General features: G+C 43.8%; 1 protein-coding gene across 7 annotated transcripts in view; it reads left to right on the forward strand.

The window, feature by feature from the left end:
- The window catches only part of Arhgef3 (Rho guanine nucleotide exchange factor 3), a 289,545-nt gene that overhangs the window by 259,873 nt on the left and 4,906 nt on the right, over positions 1-24,766 (forward strand). For all 7 annotated transcript variants that reach the window (XM_021181453.2, XM_029468792.1, XM_021181454.2 and 4 more), the window contains 6 exons: positions 4,330-4,500; positions 8,783-8,845; positions 10,469-10,565; positions 10,720-10,796; positions 18,989-19,246; positions 22,662-22,832. In XM_021181453.2, the coding sequence (XP_021037112.1) occupies positions 4,330-4,500; positions 8,783-8,845; positions 10,469-10,565; positions 10,720-10,796; positions 18,989-19,246; positions 22,662-22,832 (837 nt within the window). The remainder of the gene's footprint in view (positions 1-4,329; positions 4,501-8,782; positions 8,846-10,468; positions 10,566-10,719; positions 10,797-18,988; positions 19,247-22,661; positions 22,833-24,766) is intronic.

Consider the following 24,766-nt stretch of genomic DNA (forward strand, 5'->3'; position numbering starts at 1 on the left):
ACAGCCTCTGCTAAGGAGTAACCTTGGAGGTGAAGAAAATGTTTGGGACTAGGAAATTGTTTTTGGATACCACTAACTTGTTCACTACAAAGTTGGCTAAATTTATGTTATCAGAATTTGTTCTCAATGTTTTTACTTGAAAGGAATTTTCTCTCTTTTCAATTAACTTTTTATGTTAGCAAACAAAACGAGTTTCATAGTAGCATTTCCCCTTATATTCTTTCACACAATTCCACACATTGTGTTTTGTTTTGTTATTCACTGCGGTATGTTTTGCTCTACAACTTATGTTAGTTTTAATTGTGTACATGGTTGGAGGGAGTACATGCATGTGAGCGTCAAAGCCAGTGGAGCCCAGAAAAGGAAGCTGGGTCCTCTGGAGCTGGAGTTACAGGTGGATGTGAGCTGTGCAGTACGGATGTTAGGAATCAAGATCAGGTCCTCTGAAGTGAAGAGCTGCAGGTGGTGTTAGCCACTGAACCCCTGGCCAACCCCTCAGTTAAGCTTTGAAGGATGAGTTTTATAAACTACTATGAAAAAGGTATAGTTGCCTGAAAAGAGAAAACCTTGGGTTTTGTTTTGTTTTGTTTGTTTGTTTGTTTTGAGACAGGGTTTCTCTGTGTAGCCTTGGGATTAAAGATATGTACTACCACCGCCCGGCAGAAAACATTGTTTTTAGAAAAAAACAAAAACAAAAACTTAGGGGGGAAAAAAAATTTGGAAAGATGTTAAATACGAGGGGGAAAAAAAATTTGGAAAGATGTTAAATACGACAATGATTGATGCCAAGAAATGCATTTTGGGAAAAAGAAGAGAATTTGTATCTTAAAAAAATTACATTAGCCAGGTGTGGTGATACACGCCTTTAATCCCAGCACTTGGGAGGCAGAGACAGGCGGATTTCTAAATTCAAGGCCAGCCTGGTCTACAGAGTGAGTTCCAGGACAGCCAGGGCTACACAGAGAAACCCTGTCTCAGAAAAAAAAATTACATAATTTTACAAAAATATAAACATTTCAAATTGGTATAAATGACTTTCCAGCTCTTGGGGGAAGTCCAGTGTTGCTCAGATTGAAAGTGTGACGAGATGGTGAGTGATCCCACCGAGTGAAAGTGGAAACTGTTGCTGTGTCTTGTGCCTTCTTTGTCTTGTGCATTTTCTTCTCTCTGTTCTAGGATTCCCATCTGCCCAGTCAGAACCACAGAGAGAGTGGGCCAGTGACTCACTGCCCTGTGTTAACCTTTCAGTCAGTCTGTGGTTAATTGATTCTGAGGGCAGGCAAGCTACGTCCATTTAGTCTCCTTGCTGTTTATTAGGGCGTGTTTCAGAGAGCCTAAGACTTGTGCAACACCATTAGTAACCCGGGCCAGCACTTTCTTGTTGTCCTGCCTGGAGCAGGTTCAGATTCATAAGCTCACCTGAAGCTCCTGCTAGCCCTGGCACTTGCAAGACTACAAAAAATTGCTTCCACAAAGCCCTGGAAACACCCCAAAGCCCCTTGGAAACTTCCTATAACATTTTCCATTTCCTCAGGGGGAAAAAAAATTCAAAAAGTAAGCCAGAAGTCAGCCATAGCATGCATGTGAGAGAATAAAGAGAAACCAACAGCATTTTAAAATGTCGGCTTGCATGTGGCTTGCATAATTATGAAGCGATCATACACAGATTTTAATGCTGGTGAATTTTGCATGAAAGAGATTTTTAGAAGCTAAACCATCTCACAGTTTTCTTAAAGGTTAGACAGTTCTTTCAACAGGTAATTCTAATTTATTTAACGGTGATTTTAACAGTGGAGTCATCTCTTCAGTCCCACCCCCAACTCTAATTTTTAAATAAATTAAAAACTTCCCTAGTGGGGAGGGTATGGGGGGCTTTAGGGGTAGCATTTGAAATGTAAATGAAGAAAATACCTAATAAAATAAATGTTTAAAAAAAAAAAAAACTTCCCTAATGAGTTGTAAGTACTGAATTTCATAGTTGGAGCTCAAATAACTGAGATCTACCCTATATAACCTTAGTGATACAGGCTCACATGTCACATTCAAAATCATTTAAATCAAGTTAAATAAATAGAGAAAGATGTAGCCACTGTCCTGTCAGAGGTTTGTTCCAATGGCAAAATAGGAAAGAGGACGGACATTGGTGAGGCCTTTCTAAAAAGGAGCTAAGTCCGGCAGTGGTGGTGCACGCCTTTAATCCCAGCACTTGAGAGGCAGAGAAAGGCGGATTTCTGAGTTCGAGGCCAGCCTGGTCTACAGAGTGAGTTCCAGGACAGCCAAAGCTATATAGAAAAAAACCTGTCTCGAAAAACAAAAAACAAACAAACAAACAAACAAAAAGAACTAGCACTGGGTTGTATTCTGAAGACAGGTGAGGAGTTGGTTGGAAATGGGAGAGACACCCGTGAGAAAGAGACTTGCTTAGAGAAGCACTGAGGGTTAGCACAAGAACAAAAATGAATCGTTTAATTAATTAGTAAGAAACCACTCTAGAGAGAGGCATAGTGATGGGGGAGTGGCAGAAGATACTTCTAAAACTGTGGTCAGATCCTTTGCCAAGCTGAGTGGAGGGTCACATGAAGGGCCCAGGGGCAGTGCCACAGGAACGGAACATTTGTTTGGGGAGGGGTGGATATTACTCGTTTTTTAGCTAGATAAGGTAGCACACACCTGGCAGCACCATAAGATCATTTATTAAAGAGTGTGTATGTGTGTGTTGTGTAGGGGCCGGGGGTACAGGGATGTTACTGGTTTTTAGCTGGATATAGTAGCACACACCTATAATTCAGTTCTTTGGAGGCTGGGGTAGGAGGATGCTGAGATTGAGATCAGCCTGGGCTACACAGTGAGTTCCAGATCATCTTATGCTCTGTAACCAAAGAACCTGTCTTCTTAAAAAAGATTTGTTTTAATATTTTAAAGTATGTATGTGTGTGTGTGTGTGTGTGTGTGTGTGTATGTATGTATTGTGTATGCATACATGTATATGTATGTGCAGATACCATAAGAGGTCAGAAACCAGGGACATCAGCCCTCCCTGGAGATGGAATTATAGTTGTGAATGCTGGAATCTAAACTTTGGTCCTCTGAAAGGCATCTTAACAGCTTGGCTATCTCTCCATTCCCATGAGAACTTATCTTTTTAGAAAAAAAAAACAAAGGTATCTTTATGAATGTTGTAATACTCTTTGCTTTGTCCGTCTCTGGGGACCGTGTTGAAATCTTGCAGGGTAAAGACTCAAGATGACGCATTACCTTCCCTTCGATGCTTTGTGGTTGTCATGAGAAAGCTCCGTGGTCGTATATTTCACTCACAAGGCTGGACTTTGGGCAATCAGATCTCTGTTGGTTTTTTGTTTTTTGTTATTTGTTTTTTCGAGACAGAGTTACTCTGTGTGGCCCTGGTTGTCCTGGAACTCACTCTGTAGACCAGGCTGGCCTCGAACTCAGAAATCCGCCTGTCTCTGCCTCCCAAGTGCTGGGATTAAAGGCATGCACTACCACACCAGGCTGCAATCAGATCTCTGAACACAGCTGGGGCCTCTTTGCAAAAGAACAAAACATGTCAGGGGTGGGCATCATCTGGTCTCAGTAGGCATTTTGGTGAAACATTTTGAGTTGATAGAACTCCAGCTACTGGAGACAGAAGACTATATTGGCCCATGGCTTCAGGCATGGTGAGATCTAGGAGCTCAAATGGTTTGGTTTGGTTTGGTAAAGCTTCCTCCCTCAGTCAGTAATTCTCTCCAGCCTTTATCTTGTGTGCCCCTTTCTTCTCACCTGTGGTAAATAGATTTGTTCTGTGTGACCAGGGAGAATGGCCGCAAGAAGCTTCTCTGTCATCTCTGAACTCACAGGACCAGAGGAGTACTCCTGCTCTTTCTCATTCCTGAATGGGGATGGTGGCACTCTCCATTTGATTGGACCTGGAGAAGCCAACCCAGACTATATAAAGGGCACCCGGATAGTGGGGTCCTGTTGTAGGAGATAGTGGGTTTTTGTGTATGGCTATCCATCACTGTTTTCCGTTGTGCTTTTGAAGAATAAACATCAAAGCCACTGGGTGTGTGTTGGAGAGCTGCCTTTTGTGTGAGCCTGGCCTGCCATGGTCTTGTTCTATAGTTCACTCAGTGTCCAGGTCACACAGAGAGATGTGTGAAAAGGCCCTCAGTGCATGGGCGGCAGAGGGTTCCCACTCCTTAAAAGCTTTGGCCATGCCCTTTCTTTCTTACAGATGATTTGTGTCTGTCAGCAACAGGAAGTTGCTCAAAACAGATCCACCCAGTCCTGCTGCTGACCCTATGGTGGTTTCTTTTTGTCGTTGTGTAGCGGTCCATCAGCTTCCGCAGCGAGAGCCGCCCCGACATCCTTGCCCCCCGAGCTTGGTCCAGAAATGCCACCTCCTCAAGCACAAAGCGGAGAGACAGCAAACTGTGGAGTGAGACCTTCGATGTGTGTGTCAATCAGGTGCTCACGGCCAAGGAGATCAAGAGACAGGAGGTAAGCTTGGGACCCCTGGAGCTGCCTGTGTGTCTGCAGGTTCCCTGCAGGCAAGAATCAGTTTATCAGCGCTCAGAGCCAGGTCACGTGGGAAGGGATACAGCTGCGTGGGCATGGCCCCGCTGTAAAAAACCAAGCGATGTTGCAATATTGAAGCCAAGTGTCCAGTTAGGATTCATCCGCTCACAAAGACAATCATCTTCATTTTATTTATATCTCTTACTTTTTATTATTATTATTTTTGTTTGTTTGGTTTGGTTTTTGTTGGTGGTGGTTTGTTTTTGTTTGTTTTTGAGACAAACTCTCTCTGTAGTTCTGGCTGTCTGGAAACTCACTATATAAACCAAGTTAGCATCAAACCCAGAGGTCTGCCTGCCTGCCTGCCTCTGCCTCTCAAGAGTGGGGATTAAAGGCATGGACCACTGTGCATGGCTACAATCATCTTATTTATATTTTGTGTAACTTTTAGGAAGTTTTAAAAAATATTTGGTATAGCTTTATAAAGGAAAACTTCTTTCTTGTGGAGGACAGTTAATTTGCCCATAAGTTTTCTATAACCCCATCTCTAAGTGGCTGTGATGGCACCCCCTTCTCTAGAGGGTTTGTCAGTACAGCTCTGCTCGCTTCTTCATACATGGTGCTGCAAAACTCGCAGAGAACCCTTTGCTTTTTCCTCCTGTGTGCTAGGATTATTGGTATTCACTAGTATACTGGTTCTCTCTCTCTGTCTCTCTGTCTCTCTCTCTCTCTTTCTCGATGAAACTACCTGAGGACCCTGGCAAAAGGGGTACTAGGAGCTATTGAAATACTCAAAGTACAATATGGCTGTAGAGATTGAGATGGTGTGTGTGTGCACGTGCGTGCATGTGTGCTTGGGTAACTTAGTAGATGAAGCAAGGCACAAAACAGTGCTACCACATATCTAAAATGATTGTGTGTATGTATGTATGTATGTATGTATGTATGTATGTGTATCACACACACACATTATATATATGAATGAATTTGTGTGTATGCATGAAAATATTTCTGGAAGGATGCCCAAAGAATTGGCAACAGTGTTTCTTCCTGAAGTTACTGAAAGAAGGACCTGAGAGTGAAGGTTCTTTCCAGGGTGTCCATCCTGTGTTGGGTACCATATAAATGTATTGCCTATCAAACAGTGACTACAGCCTTTAAAGCAATGCAGGCACCCTCCAAAGCCCCATGTGGAAACATGACAACATCTTATGTGATATTAGGACTGTGTGTTTGATCTTCACCTGTGGAGCATGCACAGTCTCATATCCTCAAGCAGAAGGGACTACGCTGCATGATGACTGTCAGTGATGGAAGCTTCAGGCTGGCTGGGTAGCCTCTAGTAAAACCCAGGGGGGATAACAGCAGTCAGACTTCTGCACTGTCCTAGTTTTTGGTTTGTTTTTTGTCAACTTGGCACAGTTAGCTTATCTGGGAAATGGGAAAAAATGCCTCCATCGGATTAGCAACAGGCAAGTCTATGGCGTGTTGTCTTGATGAGTGATTGGTCTGGGAGGGCCCAGCCCACCGTGAGCAGTACCAGCCTTGCACAGGTGGTTCTCTGTAGTAGTAGAAAACAGGTTGACAGGCCAGTAAGTAGCATTCTCCTATGACAGTGGTTCTTAGCCTTCCCAATGCTGCGACCCTTTAACCCAGTTCCTCATGTTGTGGTGACCCTCAACCATAACTTATTTTCATTGTTCCGTCATAACTGTAAGTTTGCTAATGTTATGAATCCTAATGTTGATATCTGACACGTGATCCCAAAGGGGTTGCAGCCCACAGGTTGAGAACTGCTGCTCTATGACCTCTCTTCTAGTTCCTGCCTCTGGGTTTCTGCCTTGAATTGAGCCCTGAGTTCTCTCGGTGGTGGACTATGATCCAAGAGTTGGAAGAGGAAATCAACCCTTTCCTCCCCAGGTTGCCTTTGTTTATCCCAGCAACAGAAACCAAACTAAGATATGACTCTCCCTGCTAACCCCTGGGGAAGGAGAGAGGCTGATGGTTACTGGTGATAAGCAAGGACCAGTGATTTCATCTGTCATGCTGTCCGTGTTTCCATAGAAACCCAGAAGGTCAAAGTTTTCAGAGCTGAATAACTAAACATATGATGTTCTGGGTGCAGTAGGTCTAGCGAGGGTGTGGAATGTGTAAGTTGCACCCATAACTTCCCCTGCCCCTAATTTACCTGATGCTTTTATCCTTTATGATGTCCTATAAACCAGTGAATGTGAATGTTGCCTTAGGTTCTGTGAGCAGCTGTGACAAATAAGCCTGAGGAGGGATCATGGGAACTCTTGACTTCCCAACTGTTGATAAGAGTCATGGGTCAAACTATTTGAAGTCTTGATTAGCTTAGGGTGAGGAGTCTTGGGACAGAGCCCTCATGTGGGGGACATGATGCTGTTTCCAGGTAGGTAGCATTAGAATTGATGGCCAAGCAGCGATGGTGGTGGTGGTGGTGGTGGTGGTGGTGGTGGTGGTGTGCCTGTTATCCCAGCACTGGGGAGGCAGAGGCAGGTAGATCTCTGAGTTCGAGGCCAGCCTGGTCTACAGAGTGAGTTCCAAGACAGCCAGGGCTACCCAGAGAAACCTTATCTCAAAAAACAAAACCAAAAATAATTGAGTTAGAAGATACTTACTTAGTGTCTGCTGCAGAATTCATTGTTTGTAGTACAGAGGAAAGTCCTCATGGCGGGTGGTAGAAGTGACCTGTGTTGTGAAAATGGAGAAGGAAAAACAGAATTGTGGGGTGGAGAGAGGAGAGTGAGATGACGCGAGTAAAGAAGACAAGGAAGAGAAGGAAGGAGAAATTGAGTTTGTTATTTCTATATTCTCAAAGTTAACAAGATGCTATTGTGGGTGATTTAAAATTCCCTTATGTTTTCCTGTATTTTTTTAAAATGTTGATAGCACATATATAACACATACAGTCTGACAGTGTAGAAAAAGAGAAGACAGATGAGAAAACATTAAGTCAGGGTGAACAATGGTAAGCCACAGCCAGGATTTGAACCTGGCTCTTCTCTTACCTCAAAGCCGAAGTTTTTTTCACTGTGGAATCCCATGGCTCTCCTCCCTTGGTGGAGAGGCCAGGGTCAGTATAGTTGATGAGTTCCCATAAAGCTGAGGCAAGTCCATATAAGATGCCAGTGTTGGAGACAGCCAGCTGATAGGTACACAGGACGTCTGTGCAGCTTCTCACGTGACAGTGATTATTTCAGTAAGCCATGACATGAGGCTTTGCTAGGCCTTGGGGAAGGTTGTCCCTGCAGCCCAGTATCTTGCCCCACCTGCTCTGTTCCATTCCGTGGCCCTCTGGTCCCTCAGCCTCAGGGTGGCAGGCATCTGTTGACTCCTCCTCTCCAGCTGGAAACAGTACAGTTGCTCCTGGATCATCATCAGAGACTTGTAGTCCTTTAATACCATAATGTTTGCCCAGTGTTTAGATTCCCAGATGAGAGAGGGTGTTCTGCACATCATAGCTCTTTAAATTATGGTGGCCTAATGGAGCCACATTAGAACTGGTCCATTTACACACTCACAAAGAGCCAACCCCTCTAATCTTATTGGGACTTGAGAGTGGATTGACCCCACCAGATTCTATTTACAGTAATAAACTGTTGCATTCCTTCTATAACCCCAGTCTTAACTAGATGATAGGAATATAGCTTTCTGCTGAGACTTGCCTTCTTTGGGTAAAAGAGAACAGCGTGTGATGGTCTGGTTAATAACACTGCCAGGTCCATTTGACACAGTTCCTTGTGTTGGATTTCATCAGAGTTCTGAAACATCGCCGGTGACTTTGTAGGTTAGAAATACACGATTCTCTCACAGACAAAGCTTTGCCTTGAAGCTTTTAGCTACAAGAACCTTGCTTCAGGCTAATTAACCTATGACTACTACTACTGCTACTTCTACTGTGTTACTGCTACAACGCTACTACTAAACCACTCCTTCCTTCCTTCCTTCCTTTCTTCTCTTCCTCCCCATCCTTCTCCCTCTCCTTCTTCCTCCTGATCCTCACCACTCAACAAATAAGTCCCCTCCAAGCCCCTAGCCCCATTTCCATATGAAAGAGGAGAATCTTAATCTGCAGGGTATTAAACTCAGGTGTTTGCACATACTCAGCATATACTTCCCTGAGTATTACCCCAGACTCATCTAACTTAAGGGTATTTGGAGCTTTTGAGTGTTGGTACTGTTTGAATTTGATCTCATAAATGAAAGAACTAAGCCAGTCTCTTTTTTTTTTCCCCTGCAGGCGATCTTTGAACTTTCTCAAGGTGAAGAAGACTTGATAGAGGACTTGAAATTAGCAAAAAAGGTAAGCTAAGACACAATAGCCGTTTGAGTCACCCCATGTTTATCTCTGCCCTGTGAGTCATTTCAGAGTCCTGAGAGGATGCTTTTGAGTAGCCTCTTTATGACTAACTCAAGTCACCAAAAAAATGAAAAGACCACAAACCCAGCAGCAAAGGAAATGGCTCAAAACGAGAAGGCAACTCTCTACACTGGGCACCTGCCGGATGCCTCTGCATGTCTTAAATCTGAAAGTGCTCATGGAGGCCTGACTTTGTGTGCATTTCATTGTCCTAGAAGTCTCTCGTGAGCTGCTCAGGAGGCTGAGGAGGAGGGCCTAGAGTATGAGACCAGCCTGGGCAATTGCCTGTCTTTCAAAACATGTTAAACAAAGAGTGTCGCAGAGTCTCTTTGTTCACCATCACTTAGAGAAATGGGTCTCTAAATCAGGATAAAGACATTTGAGTCGTGGAAATGGGGAAAGCCAAGGGTTTGTATTGTATAGGTTAGGGTCTTTCATATGGAAATGGAGTTAGGGGCTTGGGGGGCTTATTTATTGAGTAGCGAGGATCAGATTTAGATGAAAATATGTTAATCAGCAGCTATGGGAGGAGGACAGAACCCCTTGCCTTCTGTCATGTACATTCTTGACGACAAATCTCTCCATTCCAGTGACCTTCCTACTTTAAAAGCTCAATTCAAGCTGCTCCAGCCTTTTTGTTATGTTTTTGAGGGAATCATGACATTGGAAGAATGCTTCTTACCTTAGGGTCCTCCGTTCATCATTTTGCTAGTAGGCAGCTCTTCCTCCTATACTCAATTAGCTTTATACAATTCCCTGAAGGAAAGAGTTGGCATCCCTGTCTTATTTGGTATATGTCTATGTGTAGTCTACATGTATGTATGTGTGTGTGTGTGTTCATGTGTGTATGGTCACATCTATGCTTGTGGGTGCCAGAGGCTAACGTCATGAGTCTTCACCATATTTACTGAGATAGGTTCTCTTGACTGAACCCAAAGCTCATCAATATGGCTACTAGTTTGCTTAGCTAGCCTGTGTGCTACAACTCTCTTACCTGCTCACCTTCCAAGTGCTGGGATTGTAGAAGGGCCACCATAGCCACCCATCTTTGATGTGCATTCTAGAGACCTGAGCCAACCAGGATGGGCAAATGTTTTTCTGTCTGCTTAACACCAATAGTGAAGGATCTAACCGCTTTTCTTTTCTTTGAAAAATGTACATATTTGAAAAGGCCCGCTGTTAGCTAATTTTAAATAAAATGGGGGGGGGGGGTTAAAGTATACAATCATGTTTCCTTTTGGAACTTTGTAACAATCAAAACTGCTCTCCAAGCACGATTTTTGTTCCTTCCTAGATATATTCTACACTTTAGGATATACTAAAGTGTAGAAGGGGGGTGGGGGTGGGGTGGGCAACAAACTACCTTGGCTTATCAGTAGTCACAAAAGGCTGAAGGCAGAACTCAATTCTTTATTCTTCCAGCCACACCTGTCTGCTGTTTGCATGGCATTGTGGGAGAACTTATAGGAAGCCAGTCTTTTGATTATTTTTTTTAATACATTTGCACAACAACTAGGTTCCTCTGCATTTCAATATTTCTGTCCATCTCTTGCCCATCTTTCCCAGGCCTACCATGATCCCATGCTGAAACTCTCGATAATGACGGAACAGGAACTGAATCAGATTTTTGGAACACTGGACTCTTTAATTCCTCTCCATGAAGGTAGGGTTTTGGTCCCCGATGAGTCATGACTTGTCGTTTTCTGATAGCAAATCTGTGACTATGTAATAATCATGGGAGGAGCCCAGAACCTTCTGCCACCTCTGCTCATCTTTGAGTGCCTAACAAAATAAGCATTTCATTTATTTCTTGCCAGAGCTCCTTAGTCAGCTTCGAGATGTTCGGAAACCTGATGGCTCGACTGAGCATGTTGGTCCCATCCTCGTGGGCTGGGTAAGAAATGTTCTTTGGTCTTGTTTGAAGATTGATTTCACTTTACCTCGATTTTTTCTTTGTTGGCAAAGACTTGATTGGTTATTATATCAGATAAAAAGTTAAACTCTTAACATATTGAGGGTTTATGTCTTCAAAGCATGGAAACAAGTTTTTCCTGTTACAGGTTTATTTCATTGAAAGACAAAATGGCCTTTTTCCAACAAAACAAAGGAAAAGAGCACACAAAACTATTCTTAGTTTCACATAAAATAAAATGACACTGGATTATATTGGATCTAGGCCAATTAAAGTATTACCATTTCTACTCTAAGTTTAAAAATCAACATTTTAATTTTTTTTAGTGCATGCTATATAAGAACCTTATTTTGAGGCAAGTTCTTATTGAATTGCCCACACTGTCCCTGAACTCACTTTGTAGCCCAGTCAGGCCTTGAATTTGGGATGCCTCTGCTTCATCCTTCCAAGTAGCTGGGATTTATAGGCCTATGACATCAGGCCTGGCTTGACATTCTTATTCATGGATAAAAGTAGCTTTTCAACCTATTTAAGAAATCTTGACTGTGGTATAATTTATGATGGTATAGCTTTTGCTTTGAAGGTGCAAGGCCTTGGGTTTGATCCCAGGTACTAAGGGTGGGGATGGGATGGGATCCATGGTTTAAATGTCGTTTTATACATGCATGCCAATGAGTGCATGTTGCTTGTAGTTAGGACATACATTCCTGGTCCTAAGTGACTGCTGGTTATACATCTGGCATAACCAATCCCTTTCTTAAGGAACTAAGATGTGACCTTAGGTTAGGGCTCATAAGATAACATTCAGGCTCTTTCTGAATCTGTGTTCAGTTGAGTGGGTAATGTTGTTCCTTTGTGTCTTTTGCTTAGACAAAGCATATGCTATTTTGTCACCATCCCAACCACTCCTATTGTATCTCGTCTTTTCCCTTCAGTGAGTAAGGGATGCTCCATCCCAATTGTGTAGGGTTAGTGGTGTCCTGCATCTGTTCTGCCACAGGGCTAGGCTGCTCAGGGAGGCAGGAAACAGGAGTTTGACAGCGCTTACCCCACACTGTTGTTGGGTGGGTGTTGGGCTCCACTCCAGGGTTTGGTGAGCACAGTCTGAGACTCAGGACAGCCAGAGCTGGCCCAGGGGTCCCCGGGCCTGCAAGGCGGCCTGAGGCCCTCTGGTTCTCAGGCTCTCAGACACCCAGACACCTCTGGGAGCCATGGAAGAGCAGAGAAAGGAATGGTGACCTGCAGGCAGAATCTAGCCTGGGGCCGAGCTTGGGCTTGGCTTGGTTGTGGCTGTGCCTGGGAGCTCGCAGAGTGGCCTCTTCAGGAGATTAGATGGCGGCTCTGTAGGCAAAGGCCTCCAGGGTTCCCCATGGCAGATCCCAATGAAAAGAGGCAGTCCATGGCTTTAAGGCATTTATTGTCATGGCAGAAAGTGGATGAGTAAAACTGTACCCCCTTTCTCAGGGCAGGCCTGAGGTTAAATACCTTTTGCAGGGAGAAGTGTCTGGGAAGGAGAGTTTATTGGCTAAGCCTCTAAGTACCTTATTAAAATGGAGATCTGTCTTGAGGCTATGTGACCTGTGGAGGGGTTTGGGGCTTTGCCCTTATGTGACTGATGGTCACAAATCTGTGGAGGCCTGCAGCCTTGTGCCAGGAGCCTGATTCTCTGGGAACAGGCAAAATATCTACCATCCCTTTAGGGTTACCAGTGTTTCTAGCCTTAGTCAACCAGGAATCAGGCTGCCTTTCACAGCCCTACACAATTCTAGATATTTTTGTTATGAAGCAGGTAATGAAAACACACAACTTTAATGACTTCTTCTAGGCAGAATTCGGTCTTTCCATCCCTCTGATGGGGCTAGTATTCCAGGACAATAGGCAGGGAGTGTACTGATAGAGAGGGGTTTTAGGTATTAGTAATATATTGGTATTCTCTTTCCAGGTAAACTTGTTCCTCACCTTCCTAAAACCTTCTGGTTCTCACTGACATTACATGGATGTGCCCAAAATTCTTAACATTGGTGTCTGACCTGATGCCTCTCAGTTACTGCCAAGATCTGGAACCTTCGAAGGGTTCCATGACTTGGCTTTAGTTCAGAAGTCAATTTTAGTACCAAGGCGGAAATATCTCAAGAATATCTGCGGGACAAGTAATGTTCTCAGCTGAATAATTTAGATGAAACAGGCTTCAATATTTCAGGAGAGATCATTCATCACGAATTTTTGACTTTGCGTTCTAAGTCATGGTATTGTTTTAAACTTCTTCAACCCACAAAGACCTTCCTCTAAAGAGAGTGGGTCGACTGGAGTCAGAAGTGGTTCAATGTGTTTTTAAACTTCCTCAGACTGTGGACTTCCTTCAGAGTTAGCAGGGCTCCTGCTCTGTTTTTTTATGACACAGTAATGTAGAATGGTGGTGCCCCTTTAAGCATTGTGTGCAGATGGTGGAGTGTTTCAGCCTCAAGCTTGAAGATTTAGCCTTACTCACTTTTTTCCTGAAATATACTTTTGTCTCTAGTGTTATGGGGTTAGTTTGGTCTGGGAAAGGCTTTAGCAGTTATATCCTGTACATACCCAGAGGAAGTGTGACCATGCCAGTCAGTTGCTGTCTGGACCCTCCAGGCCTAAAATGGGGACTGGAAGCTTGAAGAGCATCCTGAAAGGAAACAAGTGGCCCATTGTTAACAGATCTCATGAGAAATGGCCCTTACTTTTGACCAAAGTGCAGCTAATAAGTGTTTTTCCTCTTTTAACTCTAGGTGTGTGGGTATGAGTGATTCACCCATGGGTGAATCTGTTTGAGTTCTACCCTTTTTAACAGAACACAATAAACAGCTTACTGGACACTGAATGAGAAAAGTCAGAGTCCATTCAATCCATGGGAAATTGAGTTATTTTCCTGCAAAGAAAAAAACAAAACTTTTGAATGAGTGAACTGCCCCCTAGGACAGTATCAGCTGGGCCTTTGCCTGAGACCATAACTAGTTAGAATCCATAACTTGTGCTTTGAAGACTTAAAATGGAGGGCTTGGTTTTCTTGCGGGAGCTGTCCTGGCTACAGATGCCAGGAGTTCCCTTCAAGCAGGTCAGCCTGTTTGAGCAAGCATCCCATGTCGCAAAGAAAAACGTCCCAAGTGACTGGTCTCAGGAATAAAATAATTTGTAAGCTCTCCAAGGCAGAAACTGGGTGCTCCTGTCAACTTAGGTTCTGGTTCCTTTTTAATTCTAACAAGAGAGAGACAGGGTACATGAAAGTAAAAATCCAGATTCATTCATGATTTTTTTTTATGATAGACTTTCTAAAAAAAAATAAGAAAAACAGAAAAAAAAGTGTTATCCATATATACATATACATGTATACATATATAGGTTTATATACACACATATATTTCATATATTTTCCATATATATGTGTGTATATACACATATGGGTCTTTTAAATTTTTTTATTCTTTGACAGTTTCATACATACACTGAATTTTAGGGTTTTGCCTTGTGCTCCTCACCCTGACCCACCCCACTCTCCCACTGACACCTTTCCACTTCCCAGTAAGCCTTTTCTTCCTCCTCTTCTTTTCTTATTACCCACTGAATTTAATTATGGTTGTTTGCACAAGAGTGAGTGAGAGATTATTTACGAGAGCATGAGCAAGTCACCAGTGGCTTCTACCACTGAAGAAAGTGACATCCCTCCCCAGCAACTCCTAACTGCCCAAAGGGCCTCAGGGAGGAGTGGAGCCTCGTGGCCCCACCCCCATCCACAAGGAAGTGTTGATGGGCACAGTCTTGTGCAGGTCTTGTACAGATGGCCAACTCTGCAGTTGCCAACATGTTCAACTGTAACCCAAAACCTGTTCTGGTTAGCTCCTCCCCTTAAGGGCTAGATGACTTAACCTCTCTCTAAACAGATGATCAAGAACTTATTGGGGGAGCCTTTGGCTTCATGGGCACCAGCACTCATGTGAACTTAGTCCCCCTCCCCCATGTGCATAATTAAGACAATAAATCTTTTTTTTAAAAGGATGTATATGGGAGAGCTTAGTGGGGGTGGGGAGATTAAGCATTAGGGGTCATTTATACTAAGCTCAAGATCAGGGAGGGGTACCCTGTTTCCAGAGATCCCAGTCTATTTCACCTACTCAAGGGTCAACTAACATCAAATAAGGAAAAGAAAGGATGGAAGAGTCAGATGATGGGGTAACCGGCAGCAAAATGACATCTTCTGACCATGGCACATCTGTTTGCTTTAATTCCAGATTAGACGCTCCAGAGTGAGACCTTATCTTTTTTTTTTTTAAAGGTTTATTTATTATATATAAGTACACTGTAGCTGTTTTCAGACACACTAGAAGAGGGCATCCTTTCTCATTACAGATGGTTGTGAGCCACCATGTGGTGGCTGGGATTTGAACTCAGGACCTTCAGAAGAGCAGTGAGTGCTCTTAACCACTGAGCCATCTCTCCAGCCCCGTGAGACCTTATCTTAAACTTTTAACAATGTAGCAACAAAACACAAAGCAAACAAGAAAACCATAGATTGTAATAATAGCTAGTACTTAATGCTTCTCACCCAGAGGGCAAACTGTGGACTGTGTATTTTATACACTTTGTCTCATTAAGGGGGAAAAGGCCTTTATTACGGCATCTTTTAAGTGGAGAAACTGTGGTACAGAACTGTCACCCACAAACACCTAAGTTTGTTTTTGAACCTGATGCTAGATTCCCAGAGTCTGTTTTGTTTTGTTTTGTTTTTTAAACCCCTGAGCTTTGACCTCCTTTTTAAAGAGCTTACATACATATTTGGGCATTTGTCTACATCCTGAGTCATGCCCAGGAAATGAGCACCCTGTCAGGTGTGAACAAAGGAGTGGAGCTTAACTTGGTTGCCACGGTAGCTAGCAGCAAGATCAGAGAAAGTAATGGTCCGTTGGGCGGGGTGGCCAGAGTTCCTCGGTAGTTCATAAACACGGGTCATTTCCAGGTCTTTAAAGAGGCGAGGAAGTAGAAATGAAATTAAGAGGGCCTGAGGTGGTTTTGAACTGATTCTGGAGATCTAAATTGTAAGCATCACGGGGTGGGGGGTGGGGACAGGGTACCAATTATCATTACTTCAAAATATAAGCTTGAATGGAGGATTTCTGCAGCTGCTTTAACACAAACCGAAAGGTTGTTTTGTGTGTGTGTTTGTTCCCTCAAGTGGAAGGAAGGAAGATACTTCCAAGAAGCAAAGTCAGTAATGACTCTTTTAAATACTGCTTCTCTGGAGACTTTTTCTACCCTGTGATAAGGAAATAATTTTTTAAAGGGTTTTTTTTACATTTATTTATTTATTTATAAAGATTTATTTATTTATTTATTTATTTATTTATTACATGTAAGTACACTGTAGCTGTCTTCAGACACTCCAGAAGAGGGAGTCAGATCTCATTACGGGTGGTTGTGAGCCACCATGTGGTTGCTGGGATTTGAACTTCGAACCTTCGGAAGAGCAGTCGGGTGCTCTTATCCACTGAGCCATCTCACCAGCCCCCGGAAATAATTTCAATAAGAAGCATAAAAACAGTGGCAGAATATTTCACACCTTCAAATGCTGCCGCCCACCACTCGTGTGTCTGTTGACTTTGTTCCTCTGGGGTTTTGTTGTTGTTTTGATATGCATTTGTGTGTGTTGTGGTGTGTGTGTGTTGTGTTGTGTGGTTGTGCATGCATGTGGGTATTCAAGAGGACACCTTGGAGGAGCTCTTCTCTTGCATGTGGAACTCAGGTTAGCTCATGAGAGTTTGTTCCTTCTCATTGTCTAGGTCCAAGGGATCAAACTTGGGCTTGGCAGTAAGTGCCTATTTTATGCCCCCTTTTTTGTTTGTCTTTTGAGACAGGATCCGATTGTGTAGCCAGGCTGGTCTTGAACTCTCGTCAGTTCCTGCCTCAGCTTCCTGGGTGCTAAGATTATAGGCGCGAGCCACCGTGCTCAGCATTTTGTTTGCTTTGTGTGTTTATTTATTTATTTAATCAACTTATTTATTGTGGTTTTGATTCTGATATTCTCTTTGGGAGCATTGATCCCACACAGCTAACCATTCTCTGCTCCTATTATCCATAAACCTATATTTGTTCATTCAGAATACAGATTTTATTGTTTAATGGTACAATGTAAAATCCCGAGGATGAAAAAACAAAGGAGACCTTTGTCACTGTCTCCCAATGAATGCTACAGAGAGAGTGTTGTGGGGAGCACGGGGTCTTCACTGGCTTCCACTGGCTGCACATTACTGCTGTGGGTGTGCAGCCGAGCCCCGGGCTGCACGTTACTGCCATGGGCAGCTTTGCACCAGCATGTCAGGGAAGGCACCGTTAAGAGGGAGGAGTAGGGGGGGATGAGAAGTTCTTTGCCCGAGTCTCTGATGTGGTATTTACACAATGTGACTGATGGGCATGTCAGGGAAATTATCATTTTACTGGAATGAAGGCAGTGCAGTTAGAGCATTCCAGTCTTTAAGCTGAAACTATTCTTGCAATGCAGGGCATGGTGGTGCATGCCTTTAATCCCAGCACTCGGGAGGCAGAGGCAGGCGGATTTCTGAGTTCGAGGCCAGCCTGGTCTACAAAGTGAGTTCCAGGACAGCCAGGGCTATACAGAGAAACCCTGTCTCGAAAAACCAAACAAACAAAAACAAACAAACAAAAAAAGAAACTATTCTTGTGTGATCGTGTGATGTGATCCAGAAGGCAGGGCCAAAAACCGTTCCCGGCCTGTCAGAGCTCACTTAGAAGATTTTTAATAAACAATTCCTACAACTATTTTCTTTAAATCATACTATTGCATGGTTGGGCCACCTGGAATCATTGGATCTTAAACAAGTGTGGAAAAGCCTGTGCTGAGCCACACGAGGCCTAGGCTGTGAGTTTGACCCTTGCTTTCTGTGTATGCCACCAAGTCTTATAGATAAGTCTCTTTAAGAGAAACTTGAAATAAATCTTGCTTCAAAATAAAAGGAGGTGGGCTGGGGAGGTGGCTCAGCCATTAAGTGTACTTGTTACTCTTCCAGAGGACCACAGCTCAGTCTCCAGAAGCCCCATAGGATGGCACACAAGTGCATGGAACTATCCTGTTCTGGGGGTTCTGACACCCTCTTCTGGCATCCATGGGTACCTGCACACATATGATCCACAGAGAGACAAGCAAAGCCATGCACATACATACACGAAAACAAACAAACAAAAATTAAATCAAAATTTAAAAATTAAAAGGGATCTGAAGAGATGGGTTAGTAGGCAAAGTGCTTGTGTGTCAGTTTGAGGATATGGGCTTGAATTCCCAGAATCTGTGTAAAGCCAGGCACCGTCTCAGGTGTCCATAATCCCAGTGCTTCCACAGTGAGAGAAGGGACAGAGGTTAGGATCCCAGAAGCTTGCAGAGCAGTGAGCCTGGAGTATTCAGATCAGCAGCAATCAACAAAGAGGCCCTGTCTAAGATGAGAGCTAATACCTAGGGCTGCCCTCTGGTTTCCACAAGAGTTCTGTACATATATATCCCTCCCCCATCATGGTCTCATCGTCATCATCATCATCATCATCATCATCTATACATGGAGACACATAGAGCTCACACAAAATTTAAAAACAAGGTGCATGGCACCCAAGGAATGACAGCCAAAGTTGTCTCTTGTCCTCCAAACACACATGAACACCAAAAAGTGCACATAACATGAAATAAATGGGCAGCTTCTCTGCCTTACTGAGGACCTGGAAAGGGTTAGGAAAATTCAGAGACTGGCATGTAGCTCAGAGGTAGAATATCAAACATGCACAAGACCTTGGGTTCAGTCCCCAACACTAATGTGAGCATGTGTGCAGGTACGCGCGCGCGCGCACACACACACACACACACTGGTCTGTATGCATCTGCAGTACTGATTCTTTTGTTTCCAGTTTAAATTGCCAGAAAAAGCTAGCAAGTTGTGATAGGGATCTCTAAAAGGTGAATGTACGACTAATAAGAGGACCTTTTTGTGTCTTGCCTGTCATTTTGAAGCTCCTTCTAGTTATTTTCTTCCACCTTTACAGATAGAAGGTCTGGAGACCAGTTTGATGTCTATTCATGCCTGAGTGATGCCAACTTGGCCCTTAAAACAATGACATTGACACCCTGCCTTCTCTGTATGTTTCCTTCCCAGCTGCCCTGTCTCAGCTCCTACGACAGCTACTGCAGCAATCAAGTCGCCGCCAAAGCCCTGCTGGACCACAAAAAGCAGGACCACAGAGTGCAGGACTTCCTCCAGCGCTGTTTAGAATCACCCTTCAGTCGCAAACTCGATCTCTGGAATTTCCTTGATATTCCCCGGAGCCGGCTAGTGAAGTATCCTCTGCTCCTTCGAGAAATCCTGAGGCATACACCAAATGATAACCCAGACCAGCAGCACCTGGAAGAAGCTGTGAGTCTGTCTGTCTGTCTTTCTGTCTGTTTCTTTCCCTCTTCCTGTGTCAATCTCCGGAATGCTAGGGTCGGGTCAGTAGGTTCCTTGTACATGGGGCCCAGCAGTCTTGGGTTTCAGACCTGCTATGTCACAGATTCCTAACATATAAAACAAGCATTTATATAAAGTAACTTAAGGTCCATTTGGTTGTGTGTTTGTGTGCCTATTTGTTTGTTTGCCTATTTGTTTTTGTTTGTATATCTAACACAGGCCCAGGTTAGTATAAAACTAGTGATTTAGGCTGGCTTTAAACTCATGGCCATTCTCAACCCTCCAGCCCCAACCTCCCAAATGCTAGGATTATGGGTATGTGCCACCACACCCAGCTCAGGTTTGACGTTTTTCTTGACAATTTTCGTGCCATTCTAACCTGGTATTAGCATTGTTAACTGTGAGAACTAAGATCTTTGTGGAGATTTTATATGGAAAAAATTGTCTTTGGTAAGAAAATGGGAATTGGCTTCTAGTTAGCTGGAAGCTCATCGTGAAGGGACATCTGTTTAAGATGTAGCTCCCATCCTTACCCAAATGCAGTAGAGTGCGCGATCAAACTTCCTGCGTGCAACTATACCCTCTCCCAGCAAATGTTGCCTGAGCATGGGCTCTGTGAGGGCCAGTAACCTCAGCACTCCAGAGGCAGCCGAATCCCAAGTTTGAGGACATTCTGGGCTCCACGGCAAGTTAAAAACCAGCTTTTCATGGGACTACAGGATCAATATACAAGGCTTACCACCCCATCCCACCTGCCTTGACCTGGTTTTTACAACTTCACTCCTAGATATCCTTTCACTGGCTTCCCTTTCCCTTAGTCTCATGACCAGTGGTTCTCAACTTTCCTGATGCTGTGACTCTTGAATACAGTTCCTCATGCTGTGGTGACACACACCCCCAACCATAAGATTATTTTTGTTGCTACTTCATGACCGTAATTTTAGTACTGTTGTGAATTGTAATGTAAATATCTGATATTCAGGATATATGATATGTGACCCCTGTGAAAGGATCGTTTGACTCCCAGAGGGGTCAAGACCACCAGTTGAGAACCACTGCTCTAGACAATCTTGGTCCTCTATTCAGCAGAGAGTAATGTGTCCCAGATTGTAACATGCCACATCTTGTAAGTGATAGAGCTGGGATTTAAACCCTGAATCTAACTATTTAGAAAACTTTAATTACATTACATGGAAAATTTCTGGAGTTGACTTCAACCCAGGCCTGAAGAAGATTAGAATCCTGTCTCAAAGACAGAACAAAACCAAAAAAAAAAAAAAAAAAAAAAAAAAAAAAAAAAAAAAAAAAAAAAACCAACAACAGAAAGAAGGCTAGTAAGATGACCACATTAGCCTAATGACCTAAATTCAATTCTCAGAACATAGCTTTGGAAGAAGAGACTCAACTCCTGAAAGTTGGCCTCCACTTGGGTACCATGGCATGAGTGTGTGCGCGCACACATGCACACACACACACACATTTTAAAAGAAAAGATAGAAGGTGGTTGAAGGATGATGAGGACTTTAAGAGACCACCTCAAAAGGCTCATTTCTGATCTGGCATAATGATAGGAGCATTTATGTTGGTGATTTGGGGATCAGAAGTCTGAAGCTGCTGGATAATCACTTGCCTGTCATCTCACAGAGAAGAGCTTATTTGTTATTGATAGTAATAATAACAATAATAATCATTGATACTTACCAAGTACTCAGTAAATTGACTTTCTATAATTGCCTTCCGGGTTATCGTATCTCGCTTAGCACTGATTACAGCCTGTGAGATTGCTCCTGTAGCTGATGCTTGACAGTCTGGTTCACTGAAGTGGAAAGCTAGCCCTGTCTCTGCACCCCTTTACTGTGGAATTGCAGAGAGCTGTCCTGTTATGAACGAGCTTTGTGGCTAGGCCTTGAGGTTACAAAGCTGGTCCAGGTGCCTCCATGTAGGGAAGGGGAAGAATGAGCACAGACTCCCTCCTGATTCATGAAGCATGCAGTGTGTGCCAGGTCTGTCATACAGGGACCAGAGCCCCGTTCCCAACACAGAGAGGGATCACAGGCACCAGGGATGAGGCCTGTCTTACTTCTTCATGTCTGTTTTTATTACTGGGAAGAGTGTGATCTGGTTGCCTCCTCTCTTCATCCCATCTCTGTGAGTGTGTAGTCTGCAGGAATACACGTAGCAGGGAGCCCTGGCCACGCTAAATAATGACTTGTGTGGGTCCCATGAGCCTATGCTCAGATTTACTGTAAAGATTTCTCCTTTCTCAAAGCACACTGTTTAAAGCACGCTGTCCCCTTTTTCATGTGAGCTGGCTTGAATTTTAAAAACCAAAGAGATAAGAATGATTGTTTGCAACGGGAGGGGCTGTGCCAGATACCCATGCCCCTGTGCTATAGCCTTTGAAGGTTGCGCCTGCGCCTCAGTATCAGGGCAGGTCTGGGCATGAAGCATGGGAAACTTGCATTTGCAAGTGTCTACAGAGCAAGTCTCCTGTGTGTCCATTTACACAGCTGAATTTGTGTTTTCCTCTCTCCTTTCCACAACCCGTGGAGCATGTGAACTGTCCATAGCCCTGTATTGTTGGGCATGTTATGGGTATGTTTGATAAACACAAAATCTACAGTACCAGTGTGACTTGGCCACACATTCCTGGATAAATTCTGCATCTATGCAAAGCGGGGGAAAAGACTATTGAATAAGGCTCTTCTATACCAAGGGAGTCAGTTCCATTCACTCAGTGATGAGATCTAAAGATAGGGCTTGCTTTTAATCAAAGTATCAACTACACCCTCATTACTCCATTTTCTTAATGGTGTTTTTGAAGAGGTAGTGGGACTTGCCCCCAAGAAGAACTTTCTTCTTTTTTATTTTTATTTTTTATTGATTTGTTGAGACAGGGTCTCATGTGGCAGAATCTAGCTGTTTGTTCTGACCCTCCTCCTGCCCTTGCCTCCCAAGTACTAGGAGTAGAGAGATACACTACCAAAGGGAATTTCTGAAAATAGAATGTTGACTATCCACTTATTTAATGATTTCAAAATCTAAGGATTGTCCCAGCCAGAGAAGGCTCCTGCCCTCCATTGCCCCTGCATGAAACAGCCTTGCTTTTGATACTGCTGCAGTGAGCAGTGCTGTGCTTGGTTCATGTCAGGAGCTGGTGAGTGGATGGCATTGTCCCACAAGGGACTAAACAAACAGGGTGGATTCCAGGGTGTGCTGGCTCCTTACTGATGCATTTTTCATTTTTGCAGTAGCCACATAGATCTCAGCTCTTGGCCTTAGATACAGTAGTGTCTGGATAGCCTTAAGGCTGGCTCCAAGCCTTTGATGTGGGTGGTCGGTTTACTTCCCGCATTTTTACTATTCTTATTTGTTTCCATAGATAAACATCATTCAGGGAATTGTGGCAGAAATCAACACCAAGACTGGGGAATCAGAATGCCGCTATTACAAAGAGCGGCTTCTTTACCTGGAAGAAGGCCAGAAAGATTCCCTGATTGACAGCTCAAGGGTCCTGTGTTGTCATGGAGAGCTGAAAAATAACCGGGGTGTGGTAAGTACTTACTCTCCTGGGGGCCTTGCCCTGGTACTTCCCTATTTCTATCCTCAGCCCGCCTGCCTGCCTTCCTTCCTTCCTTCCTTTCTATTTTTATTATTTTATTTATTTATTTATTTATTTTATTTTTTTTGTGGTACTAGGAATTTAGCCTAGTTACTCCTACTAGGCAAGCACTCACCACTGAATACATTTCTAGCCTTCTCTTTACTTTTTGAATTTTGAGACAGTCTCAATTAAATTGCCTCAACTAGCTTCAAACTAGGATGAGTCGCGCCATACTCCTGCCTCAGCCTCCCCAGCAGCTGGGATTATGGGTAATAACCACTCACTGTACCCAGCTCTGTGTCCCACTTTGACTTCAGAAGATAGTGAGCCAGACGTGCTGGCACAGATTCATAATCCCAAGTACTTGGGAGGCTGAAGCAGGAAAAATTTAAGTTCAATGCCTGTCAGGATGAGACCGGATGGATCTGTATAACAGATTTCAGTTCAGGCAGACCTACATAGCGAAAACAAAAAACTTATGTGAGCAGGTCTGGGAACATCCCTTGTTGTTAGAGAGTATCGCGAATAGCTTGTTATCAGGGCTACTACCTTAGATTCAGCCATACCATTTGTAATGGGGCCAACTGAAAATTGCTAAAGTTACTGTATGTGGACCTGCATCTGTGCCATAGATGATTCCTGACTGCCGGAAGGTTGTTTTCTGCTTCTTACTGATTTCTAGAAAGCAATAGGGGATTTACATGATGTGACACTGGGTTCCTTGAAAGTTCCTTCTAGGAAGTCCTGAGAATCAGGAAGAAGCTTTGCTCCACAGAGGTGGCCCGGTCCCTTCTCATACACCAGCTAAGGCTGGAGGCCTCTCCGGTTAGACGTCCCTATGGCAGAAGGATGAACTCCTCAGGCAGCAGAGTTTGGAGCATGAAGACGGCAGATGGGGTGGGGCAGGAGTGTTGGGCTTGGCGCTTGCCAGAGGTGTGAACGTTATTAGGAACAAAATCTTGGTTTAGGAAAAATAGTGTAGAAATGACAGCAAGAGGAAGCTGGGAGTGACCAGAGAGCTCAGTGAAGACGTAGAAATGAAGGACATTTGTAAGACATGGCCCGGACAATCCCAGCTCAACTGCCTGCCTCAGCGAAAAGATGGAGTGGTGTAGAAACAAAAGTCCCTGGCTGTTTTAAGTTTCGAACACAATGGCCTAACCCTCTCCCGCTCCACCCCTAAAGGAATATTTTTAATATGTTTCTACCACCACCACACCCCAGTGAGGAAAGCCTTTAACTTGGTTATTTTGTGCCTTACTGTTTTATGATCTTTGAGTATTGTTTTTATTTTATTGTCTATTTTGAAACAGGAGTTTTCCCTAGGCTAAACTCAAACTCACTGTATATATAGCCCAGGCTAGCCTTGAGTCTACACTATCTTACCTCTGCTTCTGACTGGTAGGAAGATGAACCTTCCCACCACCCAATGTCGTGTAGGATTGTTGGTGTCTGCGGTACGTGGAATGTGTGTGGTAGGAGACCTATAGATTTCTGTTCCCTCAAATAGCAAACCGTGGATAACTCATAGCATGCTTCTTCTGCTCGAGCCCAGCTTCTCATCTTGACTTGTTACTCCTCCCCGTTAGAGGCCTCTTTTGAGAGTCCTGGGTTGACATTCCCACACGGTTTTCCTACCAGAAAGTCAGAGCCCAGCATCGGAGCTACAGTCATTCCAACTCCCGACCATTCCCACGGATCTGATGCTTGGAGTTGATCACCAGAGATGCACCCCAGCCCCACGCAGGCAGCTTGTTCTCACTGTGTGCTCTGAGGCATGCCTTTGCTTTCTGAGATTTTTTTTTTTTTCTGTCCCAGCTCCATACTGGCAACTTGTTTGTACGATGTGGCTTGCAACATGTGTCCATCTTTTAGGATTTTCT

Source organism: Mus caroli, chromosome 14 (genome assembly GCF_900094665.2).
Source record: "Mus caroli chromosome 14, CAROLI_EIJ_v1.1, whole genome shotgun sequence".
Classification (NCBI taxonomy): domain Eukaryota; kingdom Metazoa; phylum Chordata; class Mammalia; order Rodentia; family Muridae; genus Mus; species Mus caroli.